The following is a 23874-nucleotide window of genomic DNA, read 5'->3' as shown; positions in this document are numbered from 1 at the left end:
TCATGATCTCACAGTTCATGAATTCAAACCCCATGTCGGGCTCTGTGCTGACAGCTCAGAGCCTGGAGCCTGCTTCTGATTCTGTGTCTCCCTCTCTTTCTGCCCTTCCCCTGCTCATGCTCTGTCTCTCTCTGTCTCTCAAAAATAAACAAACACTAAAAAAAAAAAAAAAAAAAAAAAAAAAAGTAAAGGATTTTCTCCATCTGGAAACAGAAGGGAAAGAAGATGTAGCAGAAGGTGAGAGCAGAGGGATTTGCAGTGGGAGAAGAATGGGATTTGCTATTGATAGAGGGCACTGCAGTGAAAGCATAGGAAGAAATGGGGCAGCCTCTAGGAGCAAAGACTGGCCCCAGCTGACAGCCTCATTCCTACAACCACAAGAAACTATGATCAACAATGTGCATGAGTCTGGGGAGAGATCTATCCCCAGAATCTCAAGAAGAGAATATAGCCCCACAGACATCTTGATTTCAGCCTCCTGAGACTCTCAGCAGGGAACCCAGCTAAGCCCCACTGAATCTGTACTTCTAACCAACAGAACTGGGTGCTGTTTTAAGTGGCTATTTTTGTGGTAATTTGTTGGGGTAGCAATCAAAACTACTACAGGAAGGAAGAGGGAAGATTTCAGAAGAGAAATGCATTTGAGTTGGGCCTCCAAGAATGAGTAGATACTTTCCAGGCAAAAATCAGAAAAAAAAAATCACAAACAAAGGCTTGAAGCATGACTGAAATGTTTTGAGAAAGGCAAACTAGCTAAGTGGGATTGGAGTCTTGGTGAGAATTGGTCCTGGCACATGCTAAGATCATGGCTGACAGGACAATGGTCATTCTCATTGCTGTCATTACCATCTTCCTAATATAATAAGGAAATATACCTGTTGATGAACAGGAATACACACTAGAGTCAAGCCATTAAGGGTTTCTGCAAGTCACATTAAGGAATTTCAACTTTACCTTCCAGGTAATAAAAAGTAACAGTGATTTCTAGGTGGAAAGATGACATATTTCTGAACTGCAACCCAAGCTTCAAGGTAAAAAGTAAAATACACATTTGAGAGGAGAGGGTAAGGAGATGGATCACTGTTGGAGTGCACCACACTCCTTTCTGTTTCCTTTAGAGCAGTCTCAAGGAGAAATGCCAAGAAGCTGTGAGTAATACTCTCCTCATGCCACTGAAACAAACCCCAGCACTCCCAACATATGCTGTGTCCACACAGCAGTGGTGCTCTGCCATCGTAACTCATTTCTTTAACTCTTCAGTTAAGAAAGTGAAAAAGGCGTGGAGAGAGAGTTGCCTGCCATCCTGTTCCCACCTGGCCTCTTGGCCCCTCTTGAGCTCCGTGCAGAAATGCTTATACTGCCCATGCGGGGTATAGGGGGCAGCAGCAATGAGCACAAATTAGCCCAGGCTGCACTGTTTTCCTCAGTGATGCCTCTGAACTGAAGGGGGAGCAGTATCACAGTAGGGAGGGACCATGAAGATCCATGGTCTCCTTAGAATGGAAGACAGCTAGCCTGGGGGTGCTTGGAGATGCAAATGGACCACAGAAATACCAGAGCTAGTGGGGAGAAGACCCTTCTAGACCCATTCTTGTGGGGAGGGACAGCACTGAGAGAACATTAGAGTTCTGTGTTTTGTTTTGTTTTTTTTTAATCTAGTAGAGGGAAAAATTTGAATAAGGTTTGTATCTTGAAAGTACCAGGAATGTTAGACCTTTGTAGGAGTTTGGGATATGTGTTCTGTATTTGTTCTTGTTATCTTGCCCTGGAATGGTTAGCAGTAAAATCCTTACAAAAACAAAAACAAAAATCTGTTTGGCTATCTTCAGGATCAGTGAAGCCTCCAGTGGTTTGGGAGACAGTCTCTTATTGTAGGAAGAGAATGTGGTAGGCAAAGCCTAAGAGGCACATTAAGATGTGGCTGAAATAGGAGGGACAACAAAGGAAAGCCCAGTGGGTAGCAGTATGTCTTCTCTGCAAGTAGTCACACTCTCTCTAAGAAAGGGGTGATTTGAACCTGCTTAGAAAGCTATGGATAGCTAGATCCAAAGTCAGCAGAGAGGAAAGTGCATAGAGTTAGCTGAGCTGGGCTTTATACGAAGGTTTCAAAGAAGGGTTCTAGAAGAGGGAACCCTTTTAGTAATCTTTATCTCTCTCTAGCACCTTCCATAGTGCTTTTTGCCACACAGGAGAGAACAGGATGATGAATGAACTGCCTGGCTCACTCAGGGTGTATTTTTCTAGAACGGGAGTCAGTCAGGATGATTCTGTTTGTTTTTTTTTTTTTTTCAGTGTATTTTAATACTGAACTGAATAGGTGTGATATCCTACCAAATACCTGACTTTGAATTATGACAGAAAATATATTAAGTTATCACTTAAACAGATTTAACAAACTGAGATTATTTATCAGATTATCTCAATTAGAGTTTGTTTAACTACTCAACATTTTAAATACATCTTCTTACATGGTAAGCTGATGTATTTAAAATAAAATTTATCTAAAGGTGAGTCACAGAATAACCAAAGGTGGAAGATGCTTCCCCTTTTTTAAAATATTCATGTGGAATTTATACTTTTCGATAATAATATATGATTTACTATATGTTAACTAGAATTTCAGAGGGCTGAAATTATTTTCCTAAAGGTAGGAAAACAGAAAACATTATTTAACTCTAAAAGATGTTCTCTCCATTTTACATAATATTTTAAATACAACAAAACTATGAGATAAAAAGCCCAGTGGTCTACTTAGGAAAGTGGATGCCTCACTGGAGACATGCACATGAAGAGTCCAGACTCTTGGGATCATTTATGCAAAGATCTACTCTATATTTGCTCTATACCATGTCCTGTGCTAGTTGAGACACCCTAATAGGTGGACAAAAAAATATTCTTACCCTTAAGGCGTCTACCAGGTGAGAGTCTCAAATAATCAACAAGCACATTTTTAAAGAATACTACATAATGAACTTTAAACACATTTTTAAATAAATGCCAACAATACAGTCTCTTTTTAGTTACAAAAAATGCCATATGAAAAGCTCCTTTTATCAAAATTTAGGAGATTATAAATAATGACTTTGTAGAATGAAATACCAAATAAAGACGAATATTTTCTTAAAGGAAGGGAGGGGAGTATTTTGTGACATGATAATTCTAATGAGTGTTGATGGTTCTAATGACTCAGCTTCACCTGGCTTTAAAAAGATACATTTATGAAACATCTCTTCTCCTCACATTAGAAAAGTGAAAAAACACACCACAGCAGCAGAACCAAATTAATGACAAATATCACCCATTTATGAACACATATTCCATTGAGCATTTACTATGTCTGAGCCATGGTGTGAATATTTTGGTAGATGCAAAGAAGCAAATGCTGTTTAGTAGAGAAGACATGGTGGCCACATGAAATGTGACATGCCATTTCACAAGTACAGAGCATGTGCCATGGAAGTTGGGAGAACAGGGACAAAACCAACTTCTAGAAGAGGGGAGTGACAGAGGCAGGAAGGAAAGAAGTAGTAGAAAAAAATCAGGGACAATGTCATGGAGAAGAGTCAGTCATGAAGGAGGGAAAGATGTGAAGAAGAAAGGGATTCTGGAAGAGGGAATCCAAGGCAAAGAGATAATAATGTGCAGAGTGATTTTAGAAGGCACCCAGCGAGAGTGGAGAAAACACAAGAAATAAGGTCAACTGAATGTTGAGTTGATTTTTCATGATTTCATGACAAATTTATATGAATTGATATCCTGTCTTTTCAAGTCCCTTGTGACCAGTCCTGTGCATTTGTGAAAGGACTTCATGAGGTAAGAGATCTAAGCCTGTGCCCTGGACTCTAGTGAAGGAAATCTACCTTGGAGGAAGCCAAATACAATATCATCAATAATTTACAAAATTAGAGTGCTCTTGAGTGCTTTGAAGAATTATGGCTAACTTGCAGCTGTTTCAAGACACAGCTCATATGAGGTAGGTCTCAAGAATCAATACTATTTTTCATTATTTCTCTTTCAGAGTGGGTGGACACTTGTCACAGAAACAATAATGTTGAAAGTAACTTGAACATATACTGAATAATAAGAGCTTAGTGTAAATTAGTTTGGATGTTTTTGACTTATAGTTTTATATTTGCATAATTTATATTTAAAGTAAACCAACGTGTAGAACATTTCCAACAAAATTACTAGAAGATTTTTTTTCTAAAAGAATTAAAGTGTTATTAAAATGTGTTACATCTTGGAAACCAAGCATTTAAAACAAATAGGTCCCAAAAAGATGTTAATCTTTTTCTAGCTTCTAAAATTTAAATCTCAAAACAGATGTAAGTTGTTGTGAGTGAAACACAAGACTAAAATGTCCTGTCTAGAATGACAGATGATGACTTGCATTTTTTTAAAGCATTTCATGAATACTCCATATTTTGAAGAGTTTGTCTGGTATATAAGATAATTAGAATCATTGATTTCAACATAGTTTTTCTTCCTGTTTATAACCTTGACAGGGACAAATATTCAAAGGTGAAAAACATCTCATGCAGAATATATCACAGAGGGATTTTCATTTTTTTCTAGAATCTGTCACCAAATTGGCATATTATTGATATTCATTCTTTAATTACCTTCATGCTTCTGTATAAGTAAAATACTGTAATTTTAGAAAAATAAAAAAAGTATTTGTCATTTGAGGAAAGAAATCTTGCTCTGTAGTAAGAGGAATGATGTCAAGTCTACAGCTTTGATAACTTGGCAGGAATTCAGGCTTTCTGCCACTTCATGAAATTCAAATACCAATTGGTCAACTTGCAAAATATCCAAGGCTAGTAACCATAATACATACATCACAACCAAAGACTAACTCTTGAGTATAGAAACAATTCAGGAAAGAAAGGAGGTTAAGCACAAATAAATTAAGGTCACAATTTACATTGCACCACTGATCTGAGGAGAAACTAAGTTAATACATGAACATTTTGAGCATTCGTGAATCAACCACTAAGTTAAAATAGTGTACAAACCACTGAATATAAGGAAAATCTACTCATGGTTTATATTAAGGACAAAAACACCATCATCCCAAGGATAGTCACTGGTGGCACAGATCCCTCCTTGGTGGCCTACAGAATTCCTAAGTGTACTTCCCTGATATCCCTTACAAGACAGAACGACAATGCCAGTGCAAGTTCCTGTGGTCAGCCCAGTGTCCTCTTTCAATCCAAGGAAAGGTACAGCCTTTGGACCCTTAGGGATCCCATTTATAACACAGAGGGGGTTCCCTGGGCTGTTGATGGCCACATTAGCAAGCAATCCTGAGAGATACTACTGAAAGTGAATAAATGAATAACTATAATTACAAATAACTCTTGAAAGTGTTGGCCAGTACATAGAGCTATTTCTGCTTTGCATGAAGTTTATGATTCTTTTCTCACTTTCCCTTAAGTTATCCACATCACATGATATAAGCTTTTTGGGATATTCACTTCCATCTAAATATTATCACTAAATTCTTAGGTGTTGTCAGCAAGAATTTTTAATGCTTGCCTTTAAGGACATGAAATATGCATTTAAAACTAGTACCCGTGCATTTGTATGCCAACTTCAAACCTTAACAGCTGATCTACAATCACAGATTTTTAAAAATATGAACATGTGAAGATTTTAAAAAAGCTGCTGGGAAAACAAATTTTTAGAAAAACAATAAAAATGGTCTTATGAATAAAACAAAATTTTCCTCTGCATCTGATTTATATCATCATATCCAATATATAATATTTTTTACATTCTGCTATTTCTCTCTGTGGATGTTAGAGGTATTTTTGTTTTAAATTTTAAGCTTCACACTCAAAAAGGTATTTCTGCAGCACAACAATTTGACGTGTTGGTTTGTTCTAAACCATCTCATTTAGAAGAAAGAAACAAATTTATAATCTGTTTAAATTATGAGGGAATTTGGAAAACAGCATTGCATGTGTATGTGTGTCTGTATATCTGTGTGATGGAAACAATAATGATGTGATGAATCCCAGTTTCCTTGGAAACAGCATGACCAAAGCATATTGTGTATTCATAGTAAGATGCAGACTTATTTAGAAACATAACAGTGTGATACTAAGTATATTTTCCAGTAAGAAGTTCAGGATAATTTTGCTTATGGAAGCCTGAGTTTTTTCACAGATCCTGGGTTTCTCTGACCAACCCTATTTATGTTTTGCTGAAATGACGGGAGCCATTTACATTCATTTAACTGCCTCTATTCATTCATAAATGTTTGTGAACCTATTCTGGGCCACCAGTGAGCTATGGACACAGGAAATACTCCAAAGAGCTGCTGTATTCCTCTGAGAAACAGACCCATTATGCACTAAGAACCTGTAAAAAGCAAGGAAACACCACGGACTTGAGAAATGACTAAGTTCAGCAAGAAGAATTAAATAATAAAGAAATGTAGAAGCAAGCCCAGCATGTAAGCAAGGAGAAATATATTTTTGAGAACTTGATGGGATGCAAGAGGTAGAAAGATAAAAACAAAAATTATATAGAAATGATAATGTACTTTCTTCAAAGTACTGTTTATAATTGCAATGACATACTGTTTTTATTAAAAAATAAACTGAAATGACATGTAATTACAAAGTTACTTTGTAACTGGAAGGATGTAAACACTGAGCTGAGCTGGAGGGGGTGGACATTATTTATGATCTTTCTTGGAGTGTACTGCCCAAGGCTTCCTAAAGCAATGTGCCCTCCTTGGCTACTGCTATCTGGGTTTGCCAGGCTCTGGCTTTTGTGAACACACTGACAGGGGAGGACCAGTGCAGATGGAGGAGAGCCCTTGGAAGAGCATGGCTCCTACCTTACACTAAGGACCTTGAACTAGGATCTAAGCCAGACAGAGATGACAGAGGGGCCTGCCCACACTGTAAAAGAACAGTGGCATGGTGGATAATCAAATTTGTAATTTTATCACTAAAGGAATAAGGCAGCATTTAGGAAAAATGCTATTGCCTGTCAGGTTCAGGCTACCACTCCACATGGTATTCACATGTTCTGTTCTTTTTGCAGAGAACTAGAAGCTTATGGCTTCTCTAGCTTCTTTACTAATTTTGGTTTTATATAAAACTCAGTGACTTGCAGGAGGCAACATTTCAGGTCATAAACAACAAGCCACACAATTCCTATTTAAGGGTCATATAAGTAACTGTAGTTAGACAGATGAGCGGTAGGGGGCAAGGTGGGTCTGTGATAGGCAGGATTGGTGAGTGGTCAAGCTGGTAGAGGGCCTACCTGGTTGCTTTCACTCTTGGAACGGTCATTCTTCGCCTTGGCTGTCTTTTCTGCAAGCTTCTTCTGCCTTTGAGGGCCTCTTCCAAAGAAAATGTAGTTGACAAAGGCATACTCCAGAAGGGCCAGAAACACAAAGACAAAGCAGCCCATGAGGTACATGTCAATGGCTTTGACGTAGGGGATTTTGGGCAATGTCTCCCGGAGGTGTGTGTTGATGGTTGTCATTGTCAGCACGGTAGTGATCCCTGCAAAAGAAACAGAAGTGTGAGAGGCTGCAAATTTGCTGCTCCATTCCTGAATTTTCACTTTTGTATTTTCTCAAACAGCTTGAAATAGTTGGAGATATTAGCTTGAATATTATTGGGCAATCAGCAAAAGAGCATGAAACATGTCATGTGGGCAGCAGGTCAGGTCAAGAAGCTGACACCTCTATTCCCTCGCAGGGCACTACCACATGGTACTTGGCCCATAGATAAGGGAATTCAGAGTATACAGAGAGTTGTGTAGACAGCAAAGGATAATGTGCTTTTTATGAAAGATGGGAAAAAAAATGAAAATGAAACCAGAAATTAACATAGAATTCTCAGTGTCTGAATGAGATTTCAAGAAGAATGAATCTATGACAAATCAAGGACGAGGGTCATCTATGGCCATTAGTGAAGTCTCAGGGGCCTACCTGTCAGAAGAAAACAATTCTTACTATAATGCTTTTTAAAAAGGGGGGATGGGGCAATGATTTTCAAAACTGTTAATGAACATGATCCAGTCCTGAGCTCAAAAAGAAAGGAATATTTCAAGGAAGCTCCTGACGGCAGATTAGCTCACAGTATTTTCCTCCTTAACTAAGAGTCTATATAAGCTTCTCAGAACATTCTTGGTGAAATCAAGGTATAATGATTATATTCAAAGTGTTGAATCTTGCCATACTCTGGAGCAAGACAGATCCTCATCACTCTTTTTTTATGTCATTATGTTGACTTCTCTACATAGTAGTGTGTGAATGATCTCAGTTTTTGCCCAACAGAGCCAAGTCCAGTCTCCAAAAACATATAAGGACCATATTTTGTAATTCTTCCATAGCAATGGACATGTTTTTCTCTACAAAGAGTTCATATGGATAATTTGAAGCCGTAGAGAGGAGGGGACATGTCAGTGACAAAACCAGAGTTTGTTGAACACAGTGAAGCCACACATCCAAGAAAGATATGGATTGCTTGTTTCTTAGTGGGACAGTAACTATTACAGCTGACTTGCTCTCTCTTACAATACTAAGAAGTCTCAAGGAAGAAAGATATCTCCAAAGAGTGCTCTTATCTACCTATTTAACTGGTGCCACTGAATGAGATACCCCCTGTGTCTTCTAGGACCCAATGGAAACACTTCTTCCTCATTGCTATGTCATGCCTTCCCTCAAAAAGGAGACTTTTGAAAGTAAAGCTTTAGCCATGGTCCTTCAGCCACAGTAACTTGAAAAAAAGATGTCACTGAGGCCAGGGGACAGTGCAGGCCAGAGAGGTAAGTGTTGCTAAGATACACGGCAGAGCCCAGACCACCTCTACATATGATTCTGCCCAAAGGCATCTGAGTCCGCAGATCCTCACCCAACTCTCCAGTGTAGGGTTTGTATTCGTTAAGAACCTTAGTTTGATGCCCTCTAGATTTCCATTCTATTGTTGGAGGTAGGCATCCTCATCCTGTGTATCCCACACAGAGAACCTCCTGACCACAGATCTCCTCTTGCTCAGGACCATTGGGAAAGCAGGGAATAAAGCCTGGTCTTCTGTCACTAGCATGTGCTTTCCTTCCACCCATCTCTAAACTATTAAAAGTAGAGGAGGGAATTGAGGCACTGAAAACTATTTTTATATATAACTGCAAATCATGATAGCTTATGTAATACATGGAAATTGAATATGTCAGAATATTTTAAGATTACCCTTTAAAGTACCATCATGTGTACCTAGGGACTTTTAAAATTTGAAAATGGCAATAGAATGATTACAGTTTACAAATAAATGTGAAAACACCATGCAAACTCCCTGAAATTAGGTGTTCTCATCATTATTCAAAAATTTTGTAATGTTGCTGCCATAATTTTTTCCTTTCAAATGTATTTGGAAAGCTTGAATGCTTTGGTTTAGTCATTGCTTTGGTTCTCCAGTTGACTATTTTGAATGGACATGTATGACCCCAGCCTTAGTGGACATCCCAAGAAATGGGCTGAAAGAACACAGGGATAAGAAGACCCAGCACATGTCACAGGCACTCAGCCAGGTAAAAGCGGCCCCTGAAAAATGGGAGAGGACCCTGGCTCAGGCCCATTATCTCAGGGTCAAGGAGTGCCTTAACAGTACAGTTTTGGGGTGAGTGCTCTGTTTGGGCTCTGATTAGCTCTTAGCTTAAAAGGCCAATGTGTTTACTAATTCTTTGTATCATTTTACTTCCTATCTAGATATTGTGGGTGATGGTGGACTGTAGGGATTCACAGACCTGGATGGTACAGCCACATGGCCCCAAAAGCCTAGCTCTGCCACTTGCCAGCAGCATGACCTGAGCCTTGATGGGTCCACACCATTGTTTAGAACTGTTGTGAAGTCTAAATACAATGCCTGAAAATCATTGGTGATATGTTAATAAACTGGCATTGTTAACACTGACAATAACAAATAGTCATATTTATTATTACCATTACAGGGAAAGAAATTATTCAGTAGCTTCTGGTTTCCTGGCAAGTACCCACAGCCACAGCCTTGCTTTGAACTTCTGTCCTTTGTCCTTGAGGGGACCCATCCAACTGCAGTACAGGAGATAACTGAATGGTTCTTTCCCTATTCTTTTACATTTATCAAGCTGTTCAGTCTTTACACTAATTGTTAGCCTCAAATTATTTCTCATTTAGATTATGCTAATAAAATACTGTATTTGAAAAGATGCATTTATAAAAGGACTATGAAATAAAAATATAATTTGCATCATTTAATCAAAAGATATTTTCTTTCTCTTCTTTGTGATAAAAATAATGTGGCCTAAATTATTTTAGTATAAATTTTTACTTTTAAAAGGACAAGTACTATTATTCAGTGATAAGTGGACCTCAGGATTTTGAGGAAGACCATTTAATTACAACTCCCAAATTTGCAGTCTGAATGCTTGTAACACTAACAGTTCAACAGATCAGACAGTCAACCCCTGGTCAGAAGAAGCATAAAATCCTGAAGCATACAGAGCAGCAGTGCAACACAGCTTTCTGAAGGACCAACATTTCCCTTCTCAGTAGAGAGACAACCCTAGACAACTGTAGGTCCAAGAATCCTGAGCCAGAGCCATGGATATCTTTGCTCAAAACCCCTTTGCACAGACCTGTACCTCTAAGACCTCACTTAGAAATGAGGCACATTCATCATGGTGCAACCATTTAGGATGCTGGTAGCAGCACTCAAGGCATTTCAAAAGGTATGGTACAGGACAAGACAGGTGGAATGGGGTGGGAAGAGGATTTCTCCAATTAACCGCCTGCCCCCATACCATGGCCATATATTCTTAAAGAGGCACTAGAGCACATAGCATTTTAATGATTTTGAGGGATCCCTCAAAAATAATAATAATTAATAATAATCCTTGCTTAGCTTTATTTTTTATTTTTAATCCTTGTGTTTACAATGTAATAGACAAAATTACTCCTGTGTGTACTGTCTACTGACACCATAGGAATCACCTGTAGCAGTTAAGGGAGAGAACTGGAGTCAGACTAACTGCATTACAATTTTTATTCTGACATTTAATATATGATGTTGTACAAGTTATGTAGCTTCTCCATACCTAGTTTTCCTGCTCTGTAAAATGGGAGCAATAACATTGCTTACTGTGCTATGGATGTTCTGCAGAATAGATAAGGCAACCCCATTAATGTCCTTTCAAAGAACCTGGCACCTGAGTATTTGGTGAAGTTCAGCCTTGATTATTGTGTTGTCATTCAGTGTTCATGATCCTATGATATACTTTTCCTTAAGTTATTGAAGGTAACCAGGTGACATGTCCCAATCCCTGCAGATCCAAGCTCAGAGACCCTGTTCTATGTAGGCAGAAGGTGGGACAGATGGAGTGAACACACTGGTATTCTACTTTGAGATCTGGACTTGGACTTTTATCTGCTCAGATGCTGTGGCCTTAAGGTCACAGCTGCCTTCAAGACCCCCAGGCCTCCGGTTCACCTTGACACTGGCAAATGCCCATTCATTTCTGTCTCTGTGCTCACATCTGCCTCCCAGACTTGTGACTTTGGTCAGAATCTGGAGCTCCTCCAGTGGTGAAGCCTTAGCAACTCTGGGCAGACCATTCCTTTGTCTTAGCAAAGCCATAACAGGATGATTTAGGTTTATAATAATAATGCTGTGTTGTTAGAAAAGGTGGAATCTACTTTCACATACTGTAATAAGGTTGGGTTGACTACAACTCACTTCAGATAGAGTATCTGTTTAATATTGTGGAAGTCAGTACTTTACAATTAAGGAGCTATAGAATTTATATATCTATAAAAGTTAGAAATTCACATTTTCAGCTCACCTCACTCATATTGATGTCAGATAATTACAGTTCTCTGGTACTCATATTTCTCTTGTTATTTCAATAATGACAAATTCTCAAAGGCTGATTCACTGTGAAACTCATGAAGCTTCAGCTTCAGGTCTCCAATTGCATAAGCCTCTCCCAGGCTTGGGGCAGGATCCTGGATATTTTATATTTGTCTATTTTATATTCTTTTTCTTAAAGAGAGACCCTGAAAATGTATAAGCTAACAGATCTGCAAAATTTAGATCTGACCGTCCAAAATCATTGCAGGTCTGATTTTTCCAGGTGAGATGAAGAGAAAATACTTTAACAAAGAGCAATCTGGTAACATTAAAAAAAAAAAAAAAGAAGAAGAAGGGCAAAACCTTCATAAAGGACTTATGTTACAGGGTAACCTCTGCAGGCTGTAGAAAAATCCTACAGATCTTTAGGGATGTTTTTCTCGCCATTCCCATTAAAAATGCATAATAATTAATATGGCACTTTTAGTTTTTTGATAGTTTCTTCTTCTCAAAGCAATTTTTTATTCAATGAACACCTTTAGGAATAGCTACCTAATTTCCTATGTATTAATCTATTCATGAATGTAACTCTGCAAGTCACCTGTCATTCTAAACCAGACATCTACATACACACATGTACACACATTTTCCCAGGGAAAAAGATGTCATTCAACTTGAAGTCCAGGAAAAAGATGGTAAACAAAATCAGGAAGAAAAAGGGATAACTGGAACCCTGAAATATTATGGCTTTCTGTAAGCTAATTTACCAGCAAATGCATTGATTATTATTTTCCATCTATTTGTAAAAGTATTACCAATAATTTTGCTTTCAGGAATTGAATTCAATCCTACCAGAGGAGGGATGGACTGGATAATTGCTCTTCAGCCCTATACTCAACTAAAATGTGTTTAAATGATAAACAAACAAATAATATATAGTATTCTTTTAATAATCTAAACATATAACAAATGATATAGGAACCTGTAAAATACCTTGCATATCAGCTAACAATCCAATTGCCAAATGACCAGTGGCCAGTACAGATCACTAGAGCTCCAAATAATCACTCAGAATCTAATCACATATTTTAATGTTCATTAAATTATGTAATTCCAATTACATGCTATAATATTTGACTATTTTTCTGACTTAAAAAAGATGAATGCCCATTAGTCAAGTCTTCTTTCTAGGCCACAGAACAATTTTGAACAGGAGATGTTAATCCTTGATTTAAAATTAGTGTCAAAAATAGTTTTATTATGCAAATATTCGGCAAACATATTTTCCCTTTCATGGGCATGAAAATTCACATTTGAGCCTTGTAATTAAATTAACACATCAAGGGAATCATGCATGAAATTATTATTTTAAGATAAAAGTAACTTTATGGGCAAGACCAGTGTCATGATGCCAAAAAATTGTAGTTGAACTATAGCTTTTGAACTTCCTTAATACTGTAATGACATGGTTACTTTACATTTTAGTTATCATTTAAAAATAGCACATACCAAGGGCAACTCTAGCTGCAGATGCATCATAATTGATCCAGAAGGACACCCATGAGAGAATCGTAATTAGTATCGAGGGCATGTAAGTCTGGAGAATGAAGTATCCAATGTTTCTCTTCAACCGAAAGCTCAATGAGAGCCGAGGATAGGCACCTATGATAAACAAAGATTACACAGGAGAAAAGACATAGCAGACAAAAAAAGTTGGCTTTGACCTCCATTGGACAACAGCATGCATTTGAAAAGCCCATGAACTGAGGGGTGACCCATGAAATTTGCTTCTGTTTGCCTAATTGTATTTATAGAAGAATTGGGAGGGGACTTTATTTCAGTCTCTAAGAGAATGATGAGGATACTCTTCTAAAGCTAAGTGTTCAGCTGAGAATCATCCCTAGGAAAACTTTGGGAAAGTTTTTAGCTTAGAATACAGAATCATCTCAAGTATCTTGTTTATTATTTCATCAATGGCTGTACCCTTCTTCTCCATTGTAAATAAAGGAGATTTGTTTCAGGTTTTATTGACCAAAATGGTTTTTACCGGTTGTCCCTTCTGCCCATCTGGAGCAGCACTGTGCACAGACATTGAATTACTGACCCTCACCTAAGGAATCTCAAGGGTACCCTGAGAGCTGCAGAGGCATAGACGCAGACCCAGTCTTACAGAAGGTGGCAGTATACACTGCGATGCTCTACTCTGACCACAGACAAGGCATTAAGGAGAGCCTCAGAGAAGCATCTTGTCCCAGTGCTAATCTGATGTGTGCATCCAACTCAGTATACCTTTAGTATACCCACAATTACAGAATAATAAAATTGCCCACTGATTATGCCACATTTAGTTTTATATTTGCCTTCTCCATTTTATTTTGCTTTTCTTGCAGCAAAGAGAGTGTAGGCTCCATTTCCTCCTGTCCACTTCAACCATCCACTTTATCAGTTCCAAATCTCCCTGATCTACATTCTAGTGAAGCTGCTGGAAGGTCAACCAGTGAAAACCCAATGACCTTCTCTAATCATCCATTTCCTTGCCTCTTTCTCTTCCACAATCACTGATGGATGGTGCTCCCTTCCTGAGATTGCAGTACCTCGCTCATCTTGACCTCCTTCTACTCTAAGACTGACAACCTCCTATTCTCCCACACCCAAATTTTCCAGACTTTGTTCCATGTATCTTTCTGTTTTTGTCTCTATATTCTTTTCCTAAGAAGTCTGACTCACTCATATGACTATTAGTTCTATGTTGAAAATGAAAGATTTTTATCTCCAGGCTTCTACTTTGCCATCAACCACATTTTCAGCTGGAATTATGTAAAGGAGAAAAGAAGAAGAAGGGGACTTAGCACTTAAAGGCTAAGAATGTGGGAAATTTCCTCCAGTCATTTGTGTGTGTGTGCATAATTTCTATTACATAGCTCTGATCAAATGCATACATCATACTGTCATCATAGCATAAACATTTTCATACTTATTTCAAGTTATTCGTAAACACAATTTAAAATTCTTCCCAATTTTCCTTCAAATATATACATATGTACTCTAGTTTACAAAAATATTTTCCTGAATGCAACAAATTTTTATTATTTCCATTTTTACAAAACTATAAACACTATTCTTAATATCTCTGCATAGTGTCCTTTCACTGTATTTGGACTTGTTTCCTTAGGATGAAAATGCCAAAAGAGGAATTGCTAGGCCATTGCAATTGCCTAGCAAGGCATAGGCAATTGCTAGGAATTGTTTAGGCTTTTGATGGTTATTGCCAAATTACTTTGTCAAAAAATCATACCAGTGTACACGTCACTATCAGCACTTTATAGAATTCCCTACTCACCTTGTAAACATGACAATGTTCCAGAACATTTCTTAAAAATACTTTTTTTTAAATTTTTTTTAACGTTTATTTATTTTTGAGACAGAGAGAGACAGAGCATGAACGGGGGAGGGTCAGAGAGAGAGGGAGACACAGAATTGGAAACAGGCTCCAGGCTCTGAGCCATCAGCCCAGAGCCGGACGCGGGGCTCAAACTCACGGACCGCGAGATCATGACCTGAGCTGAAGTCAGACGCTTAACGACTGAGCCACCCAGGCGCCCCAAAAATACCTTTTGATAATTTCTTTGGAAAATTTTGTCCTTTCCAATTACTCTCTTTAATTGCATACTTCCTAAATGTTTGTTTTTCTTCTGTATATAAGCTCATATATGATCTGATTATACTATTTATTCATTTTTCTCATTTTTTATTCCTTTTTTTTACCTATTCATTTCAGTTCTTTTGACATTAATCCTTGCGTGCATTCTCTGCAAGCATTTCTTCAGTTGTTTGTTTTAAAATTTGTAATGGCTTGAGTAGGGGACATATAAACACTTAAATTTTAGTATATAGATGAGTTTATCCATTTCATGTATTCCTTGTTATTTTTAAAACTTGATTTTAATCTTAGGTAAGTTCACAATAGAAATTTAATCACAAATCTATTTTGAAGGTTGATAATTATTTCAGTGTTTGATATAAAGCATCCATACACACTGTTTTTTGTTCCACAAACATCAACCAATCCTCCAAACACCATCAATGGAATAAAGCTTCCCTTGATATAGGTCTGATATACTCTATTTTTGTTTTACATTACATTTTATGTATATGTGGATCCTTGGCATGATGTGCCATTGAACTGGGTCAGAGTCCTATCTTGCCATTTCCAGATTCCTGGCCCTATGTTCCATCCACACATTCCTGAAGTACAGCAGGGACATTTGCTGTCAACCCATATTCAAAATCTTATATGGCTCACTGCTTCCTAGAAAGGTCCAAATATGCATCTGGGAATTTTAGTTTCTCTAAAACATTTTCCCAAATTAACTCCTGTTTTATTTCCCACTATATCTTTTCATTAAGAATACCATTTTCTAGCTCAAAGAGTGTCCTCACTACCTAAAAATAATTGTCCATATTTCCTGCTTCTGCTGATTCACCCACATTCCTCCCTCCTGACGAAATGTTTTTCCTTACCCACGTTACAAAGCCTTAATCAAATGCCACATCTTCCATGAATCTTTTCTCCTTCTTTCCTCAAAGTGTAGGTGATTACCTTTTTGAGTTATTTTCTCTTTTATAAAATTATCACTATTTATCAATACAGGATCTTCCTTAGTAAGTTGTACAGTCCCTAAAGCAGAGTTTGTGAAGTGATGTATTTTTCATATAATATGATGCCTAGGTAAATGTCTAAACTATCATAGGTTATCAACAAATACATCTGTATACATAAAAATGGGAGTATTTGGTTTATTTATGTTACTCTCTAGCAAGTGTAATACTCAAAACGTTCAACATCTTTACTGAATGTTTGAACTCCCATAGCAACTTTAATATCTTTATCAAAGTAAATTCATTGTTGGATCTTAGTTTGAAATTTAATGACAATCTCAGGCTTTACTCATCACTTAATCATTTGCTGCTCTTGTTTCAGTTATGTCTCACTCTATCCACTATACTGGAATAGTTTCTGTATTTGTCAAGATAGGTTGGTTTATGTTGCAATAACAAAAAGAACCCCAGATCTCTATAGCTTAAAACAAAGATTTTTATTTTCTTGTGTATCCACTTAGCTTTCTGTATCTGGAACACTGCTGGATACCATGGTAGAAGTGCCACACATACTCCCCCTTACACTTTCTTGTCTAGAGCAAGTCCTACTGTCAATCTTTATGTCATTGGAGTAAGAGTTTAGTCCTTTCCCAGAGGAGATGAGTAACTTTTTTTTGAGTGATAATATAATCTATCTTATTGCCCAACTTTCATTTTTCTACATCAACTTGCTTAATATTTTCCAAAGTACACCGTCTTCAGGGAAATTGTTCCCAACAGAAGCAAATGTTGATACCTATGCAATGAAGTATGATTAACACTATTGGGAATACTTGCCCCCTGTAATAGGGAGGTCAATGAAATGAATGCAAAGTCAAATATTTGGAAAATCATTATAACCTTGAGGAAGGGAATACTAATCTCATTCGAAAAATAACTTGATCTCTGGAAATTTTCCAAGATATAACACAGAATTTAGAATAACAGAATTCATAATGCAAAAATTAGATTTAAGAAATATTCCACTTTCTTATGTTTGTAGAGTAAATACATTCTACTTATTGAAACCGAAGTGATACTTCAAATAAAAAAAAAAAAAGTTTTAGGCATTCACCATATGCCCCACACATTCTAGTCTCATAATCCCAGAGGTGGGGATGGTGAAGGGAGCAGACAACAAATGAATAAGAAGGGGTTCTACATTCTCATCTAGGTCCTAATCCATGTCAGAGAAAGACTCATACAGTTTGGCCCTGGTAAAACAGAGTAAGAGTCTTGCTGGAGATAGAAAGATATTCTAGAGCATGAGATTTGGTGATGCAGGGGACGTTTCATAGCATCTGAACCAAGATACTATTCCTGGTTGAATACAATTCTTTTCAGGCAGGGAAGCAGGAGAGCGTCCAAGGTAAAAGACTCACTAGGGCAAATGAAGAAAAGCCTTTCAATACACCGTGAGAAATAGGCCTCAGAATGTTAATAAACATGAGTTCTAAGATATATTAAGACCTGTTTTAGGTCAAGGTCTTTGTCATTGGATATGCATCTTAAAGAGCACATAAAGTCTTTTTGTAGCTTTGTTAAACAAAGTCCTTACATTCAGGGTGAATGCCATGATGTATGCTGTATCTATGGGAAATCTCCCCACATAGCTAGTGGTTAATAAAGTTGAGAAGTAGTGAGTCAGCTACACTAAGACATACCCTTCAGAACAGCAATAGAGCTTAAAAATTACAACAGAAAGGCACAGAAGCCCTAAAGCCTGTGTGCCAATGCAGATGTGGTCAGGTTCCCAAGTAGATGCTGAGCCAACAAAGAGAGGAACAGTCCCTGAACACAAGTGCATTGTTCCAGTTCAGGGCTTCCTTGGCAAAACTACCTATTGAAGATGCTGATCTCAACCCTTTCTCCTCAGACGCACTAAAAGTTATGCCAAAAACAAAGCTCTGGGTACAGAATCTAGCCTAATTTAATATTGTGCTCTAAAGCATTAATATTGTTGAAGATGTCATTTAAAATGTCGACACAGAGTATCATGTCACCTTTGTGGAGGGAGAGAGCCACTCAAATGTGTTCATAAAATAATAAGCTGATATTTTAGCAACTGCAGCAGAGCTGACCTACACACATGTGCATCTCCCTCTTTAAGGTGGCCACTGTGAGGGGCTCTCCCACCATTGCCTAAAAGTTTTGTGAGCTCTCAGTGCTGCTCTTGAGTTTTTATTTTTTTTATCATACTGTCTCATTCATTTATAATCTACTTTTTTCACTTCATAACACAACCTAAAACTCAAAATAGTGTTACTAATTTTCTTCCTCCTATTACTAGTCACATTAATTATTTTATGTTCAAAAAAATGCATGAAGGGGAAAACATATATGAAAGAGGAAAGAAAAAAAAGAGGAAAAATAGAACTGGAACTTGAGAAAAATGTTTTCAGATTGTTTCAATAGGCAATGATTCTCATTCTGATTCTCCACAGTAAAACAAGAATATTGTATCACATGACTCTGGAGCAAAGGGTGGTGGTGTCTAAGAGTTTAGGTTCAGCCTCATGGTTTATTTGGAATATTCCTTTGGTAAGCTGATTATCTGATCAAACCCTCAGTTTCCTTGTGTTGAAATAGGGCAAGAATATCACAGTAAAAAAAAAAAAAGATAAGTAATGCTTCATCAAAATTACAAGCTATTAATCTGCAAAGTGAACTATAAGAAAATAAAACCACAGCCCACAGAATGAGAAAAAATATTTGTAAATCATATATTTGAGAAGGATCTTATATCCATAATATATAAAGAAGGCTTAAAAAAACACAACCCAATTTAAATATGGGCAAATGACTTAAATAGACATTTCTCCACAGGAGAAAGTATCCAATAAGCACATAAAAAGATGCTCAGCATTATTACTTTTTAGAAGAAAGCAAATCAAAATCACAATGAGATACCACTTCATACTTGCTAGGATGACTACAATCAAAAGACAGACATAGAAATATATGATTTGATAATTCCACTAATGGCTACTTACCCAAAGAATACAAAAAATTGGAAAACGTATATGTATCCCTATATTTATTGCAAGATTATTTACAATAGCCATGATATGAAAGTAAACTAAATGTCCGTTCATAGGTGAATGGATAAAGAAAACAGACATACACACACACACAGACACACAGACACGCAGACACACACACACACACACACACACACACACACACACACATTACTCAACCATAAGAAAGAATGAGATCCTTGGCATTTATGACAACATGGATGTACAGAGATGGTATTATGCTAAGTGAAATAAGTCAAACAGAGAAAGACAAATGCCATATGATTTTACTTATATGTGGTATCTAAAAAAAAGCTAAATAAATGAATAAAATAAACAAACACTGCAGAAACAGACCCATAATACAGGGAAAAAAACTGGTTGCCAGAGGGAAGAGGTGTGTGTGGGGGAGTGGTGGGCAAAATGGGTGAGGGGAATGGGAGATACAGGCTTCCAGTTATGGAAAGAATACATAATGGGGATGAAAGGTACAGAATAGGGAACATATTCAATGGTATTGTAACAGTTGTATGGTGACAGCTGGTAACTACAATTGTGAACATAGTCTAATGTATAGAGCTATGTAATCACTATGTTGTATACCTGAAACTAATGTAAAATTGTGTGTCAATTATATTTCAATATAAAAAAAAGACAATAGCAAGTGTTGGTAAGGATGTGGAGAAATTAAAACCTTCATGTACTGCTCTTGGGAATATGAAATGGTGCCATCACTTTGGAAAAACAGTTTGATAGTCCTTCAAAAGAGTTAAATATAGTTACTATATGATCCAACAATTCCAATCCTAAGCACATGCCTAAGAGAAATGGAAACATATCTACAGAAAAACTTGTACATGAATATTCGTAGCAACCCTATTTTTAATAGCGCAGTGTTCATCAATGATGAATGGTTAAACAAAATATGATATATTCATACAATGGGATGTTATTCAGCAATAAAAAGGAATGAAGTGTTGATACATGACATAACATGGATGAAACTTCAAAGCATCACGCTAAGTGAAAGAAGTCAGTCACAAAAGGACCATATAGTGTATGACTCAATTTATATAAAATACACAGAATAAGCAAATCCACAGAAACAGAAATGAGGTTAGTGGTTGCCCAAGGCTGGGGGGTAGGTAGAGGAAATGGGGAGTGTCTGCTAATGGGCACAGGGTTTATTTTTTTAAATGTTTATTTTTGAGAGAGAGAGAGAAGGGAAGGGACAGAGAGAGAAGGAGACACAGAATGCAAAGCGTGTTCCAGGCTCTGAGCTGTCAGCACAGAGCCTGTTGTGGGGTTCAAACTCATGGACCCCAAGATCATGACCTGAGCTGAAGTCTCACACTTAACTGACTGAGCTGCCCAGGCACCCCCAAGGTTTCTTCTTGAGTTGATGAAAATATTCTGAAATTGAATGTGGTCATGATTATACAACTCTGTAAATACATTAAAATTATTGAGCTATATAATTTAAATGGGTGAACTTTATGGTATCTAAATTATATTTTGATAATCTCTTAAAAGAAAAAAAAAGAATGTCTATTACATGTATCTTACTGGAAATTAAATGACTTAATTTATATTAAGTAACAAACTTACTATCTGGCCCCAAATACACATTCAGTAAATACTGAATGTTGCTGCTTCTTCCTTTCCTTTTCTTCCTCTATGGTGCCTTCTATGCTCAGGATTCTATAATCTAAGAATCTTTACCATTGAGCATTAAAAAAAATGTGCAGTAGTTTTAAAATTAAGTTCAAAAGGTAAAGATAGACAAGATTTTTGATTTTTTTTTTTTTTTTTTTTTTTTTTTTTTTTGCAAAGGAAGTGCAGGACAATGAATTTCTGAAGATATCTGGCTTCTGTGGTGAGACATGTTTGATAGGTCAGGAGCCCTTAAAGGAAAATGATTTCATATTAGCAAGATGAGATAGCTAAGCTCTCATTTAGCACTGAGAGTAAGCTTGCTTTGGTCCCACCATTTTGGACTGAAGAATTAGTATTTGTCTAGGAAGCAGAGATGAATTGTCTCTTAGGATCCTTCTAACAAAAATCAGTAGGAGGAAAAAAAGAATGGGAATTTGCCTCTAGAATTTAAGGTTAGATTATATTGTAAGTAAGATAGAAATGATAATTCCTTCTTTTAATATTTCATATAATACTTTCTCTAGACCTCTAGTAGATGTTATTTATAGACTCAATGGACAGTAAGTTGATCACAGGGCTTTATTTCACTAAAGCATGGATCTCACAATGGACTTTAGAGAAAATTAAGTGAATGTATTAACAATGTGACATGCAGACTTTAAAAATATTTGTAATCTGTCATAAACATTAATGAAAAGCACAATTGCATTTTGAAAATTGATTTTTGAAGAATAGAAAATTCACATATCTTAACAGAAATGTTCATTATCATTCATTTTGGAATTCTTCTCTTTTTCTTTCTTCTAATCTTGGCAGAAGTATTTTGAAATAAACCCCGAAGATATCAGTCCAAATGTACCCCAGAAAAAAAGGAAGAGAAATAAAAACATGACACAATTAAAGAAGCATATTAAAAAACATGTTTTTCATGTATCTAGCAAAAATTTCAGTCTTTTAGCTGAAACAAAACTAAAAAGTTAGGAGTAAATTTCAGATATGGCAAAAACTGTACATCCCAAACTTTGCTGGTTAGCAGAATATACATTCAAGACCAATGCAAAAGATGAAGTCTCAATCTGGTGATCTTGAGTCCAGAGTGATATTTAAGGAGCTCTTAGATTATTAACTAGTTGAATATATTTATTAAAATAAATGTAATGTAATATTTCTTTTAACCTGATTCCCTTACTGCTATTCAAGTGCTTCCCTAACATTTCCACAGCTTTTTATTGTTACAACCAGAGTCAGATCTCCTTTGAGCTTTACAGCACTTTACTCTATTGCACACTGTTCAATATAAGTTTTTCCTCTACATAACATTATTGGAAAAATCCAAAATTATATTTTCCAAAATGTGATTACAAAATGTATACTATTTTTTTCTTTTTTACTCTCATGTATTAATAGTCTAAACTGGGGCGCCTGGGTGGCGCAGTCGGTTAAGCGTCTGACTTCAGCCAGGTCACGATCTCGCGGTCCGTGAGTTCGAGCCCCGCGTCAGGCTCTGGGCTGATGGCTCGGAGCCTGGAGCCTGTTTCCGATTCTGTGTCTCCCTCTCTCTCTGCCCCTCCCCCGTTCATGCTCTGTCTCTCTCTGTCCCAAAAATAAATAAACGTTGAAAAAAAAATTAAAAAAAAATAGTCTAAACTAAGTAAGAATTAAATATTAAAACAACTATAAATTTTTCTGAAAAAATAAAGAGGAGTGGGGGAAAAAACCATGGTGTTTGAGTATTATAGATAGGTAGCACTTCCACTGGAAACAACTAGAGGAAAATGGACAAAATTTAAATATATCTCCTTGAAGGCACTGGAGAAACAGCAAGCTAGTAAAAATGTGGGGCAAGTTCTGGGAGAAAAAGAAACAGAGAGGTGAGCCACATTTCAGGTAGCTGAAACACATACTTTCTAGAAGAGAAAGATGAGAAGCTAATTAGGACATCTGACAGATCATGGACTAAATGAGCACAAACTAGGGACAGAAAACAAGCAGGGATTCCAAAGAGCTTTGTCCAAGAAGTCAAGATAAACCAGAAGGATTAACCCATATACAAGGACTGAATCTGAACTCAACATCACCTGTCCGGGATTGCTAATGCCTCTAGTGTCTGACAGAGTTAACATACATTCACTTTGAGGAAAGAAAACATCATCATAAATTTTGAATTATATCCACAATTTCCCCATGGATAATAACAGATTAAACACAAATAAGGAGGAAATTGTTGGACTGAAAGATGAGTCAGAAGAAAATTTCCAGAGTGAAGCATGAAGAGAAAATAAAATGAAAATTCCAAAAAGGGGGCTGAGATATACAGAAGATACAGTGAGATTTGTGCTGGAGTTATAAAACTGGAATTGAGACTGGAATCCTAGAAGAAAACCACAGAGAGAGAATAGAGCAAAAGCAGTGATGACTAAGAATGCTCCAAAAGTGCTGAAAGACCAAAGATTCAAGAAGATCTATAAATTCCAAGAAAATAATTACAGACAAAACCATATCTTGGTACATCATAAATACCAATGAAATCAAAATCAAAGAGAAAAAAATTTAAAAAAATCCTAGAAGGGGGAGAAAAACAAATTAATTTGAGAGCACCAATTAGACCAACAAGTGTCCTCTCAATATAAACAGTGGAAGCCAGACACAATGAAATAATATCTTCAAATGGAAAAGAAAAAAAATTGTCAACCAAAATTTCTGGA

The 23874-nt window shown here is 36.8% G+C and overlaps 1 protein-coding gene across 3 annotated transcripts in view; it reads right to left on the bottom strand.

Annotated features, from left to right (window-relative positions):
- The window catches only part of GABRB3 (gamma-aminobutyric acid type A receptor subunit beta3), a 468180-nt gene that overhangs the window by 4950 nt on the left and 439356 nt on the right, over positions 1-23874 (bottom strand). For all 3 annotated transcript variants that reach the window (XM_025919405.2, XM_025919407.2, XM_025919406.2), the window contains 2 exons: positions 13365-13517; positions 7285-7529 (listed from right to left, as the gene is read on the bottom strand). In XM_025919405.2, coding sequence (XP_025775190.1) covers positions 7285-7529; positions 13365-13517 — 398 coding nt within the window. The remainder of the gene's footprint in view (positions 1-7284; positions 7530-13364; positions 13518-23874) is intronic.

The sequence above is a fragment of the Puma concolor genome, chromosome B3, assembly GCF_028749965.1.
Source record: "Puma concolor isolate L17-30 chromosome B3, mPumCon1.1.hap2, whole genome shotgun sequence".
NCBI classification, from domain to species: Eukaryota; Metazoa; Chordata; class Mammalia; order Carnivora; family Felidae; genus Puma; species Puma concolor.
This window is presented reverse-complemented; position numbering and strand designations above follow the sequence as displayed.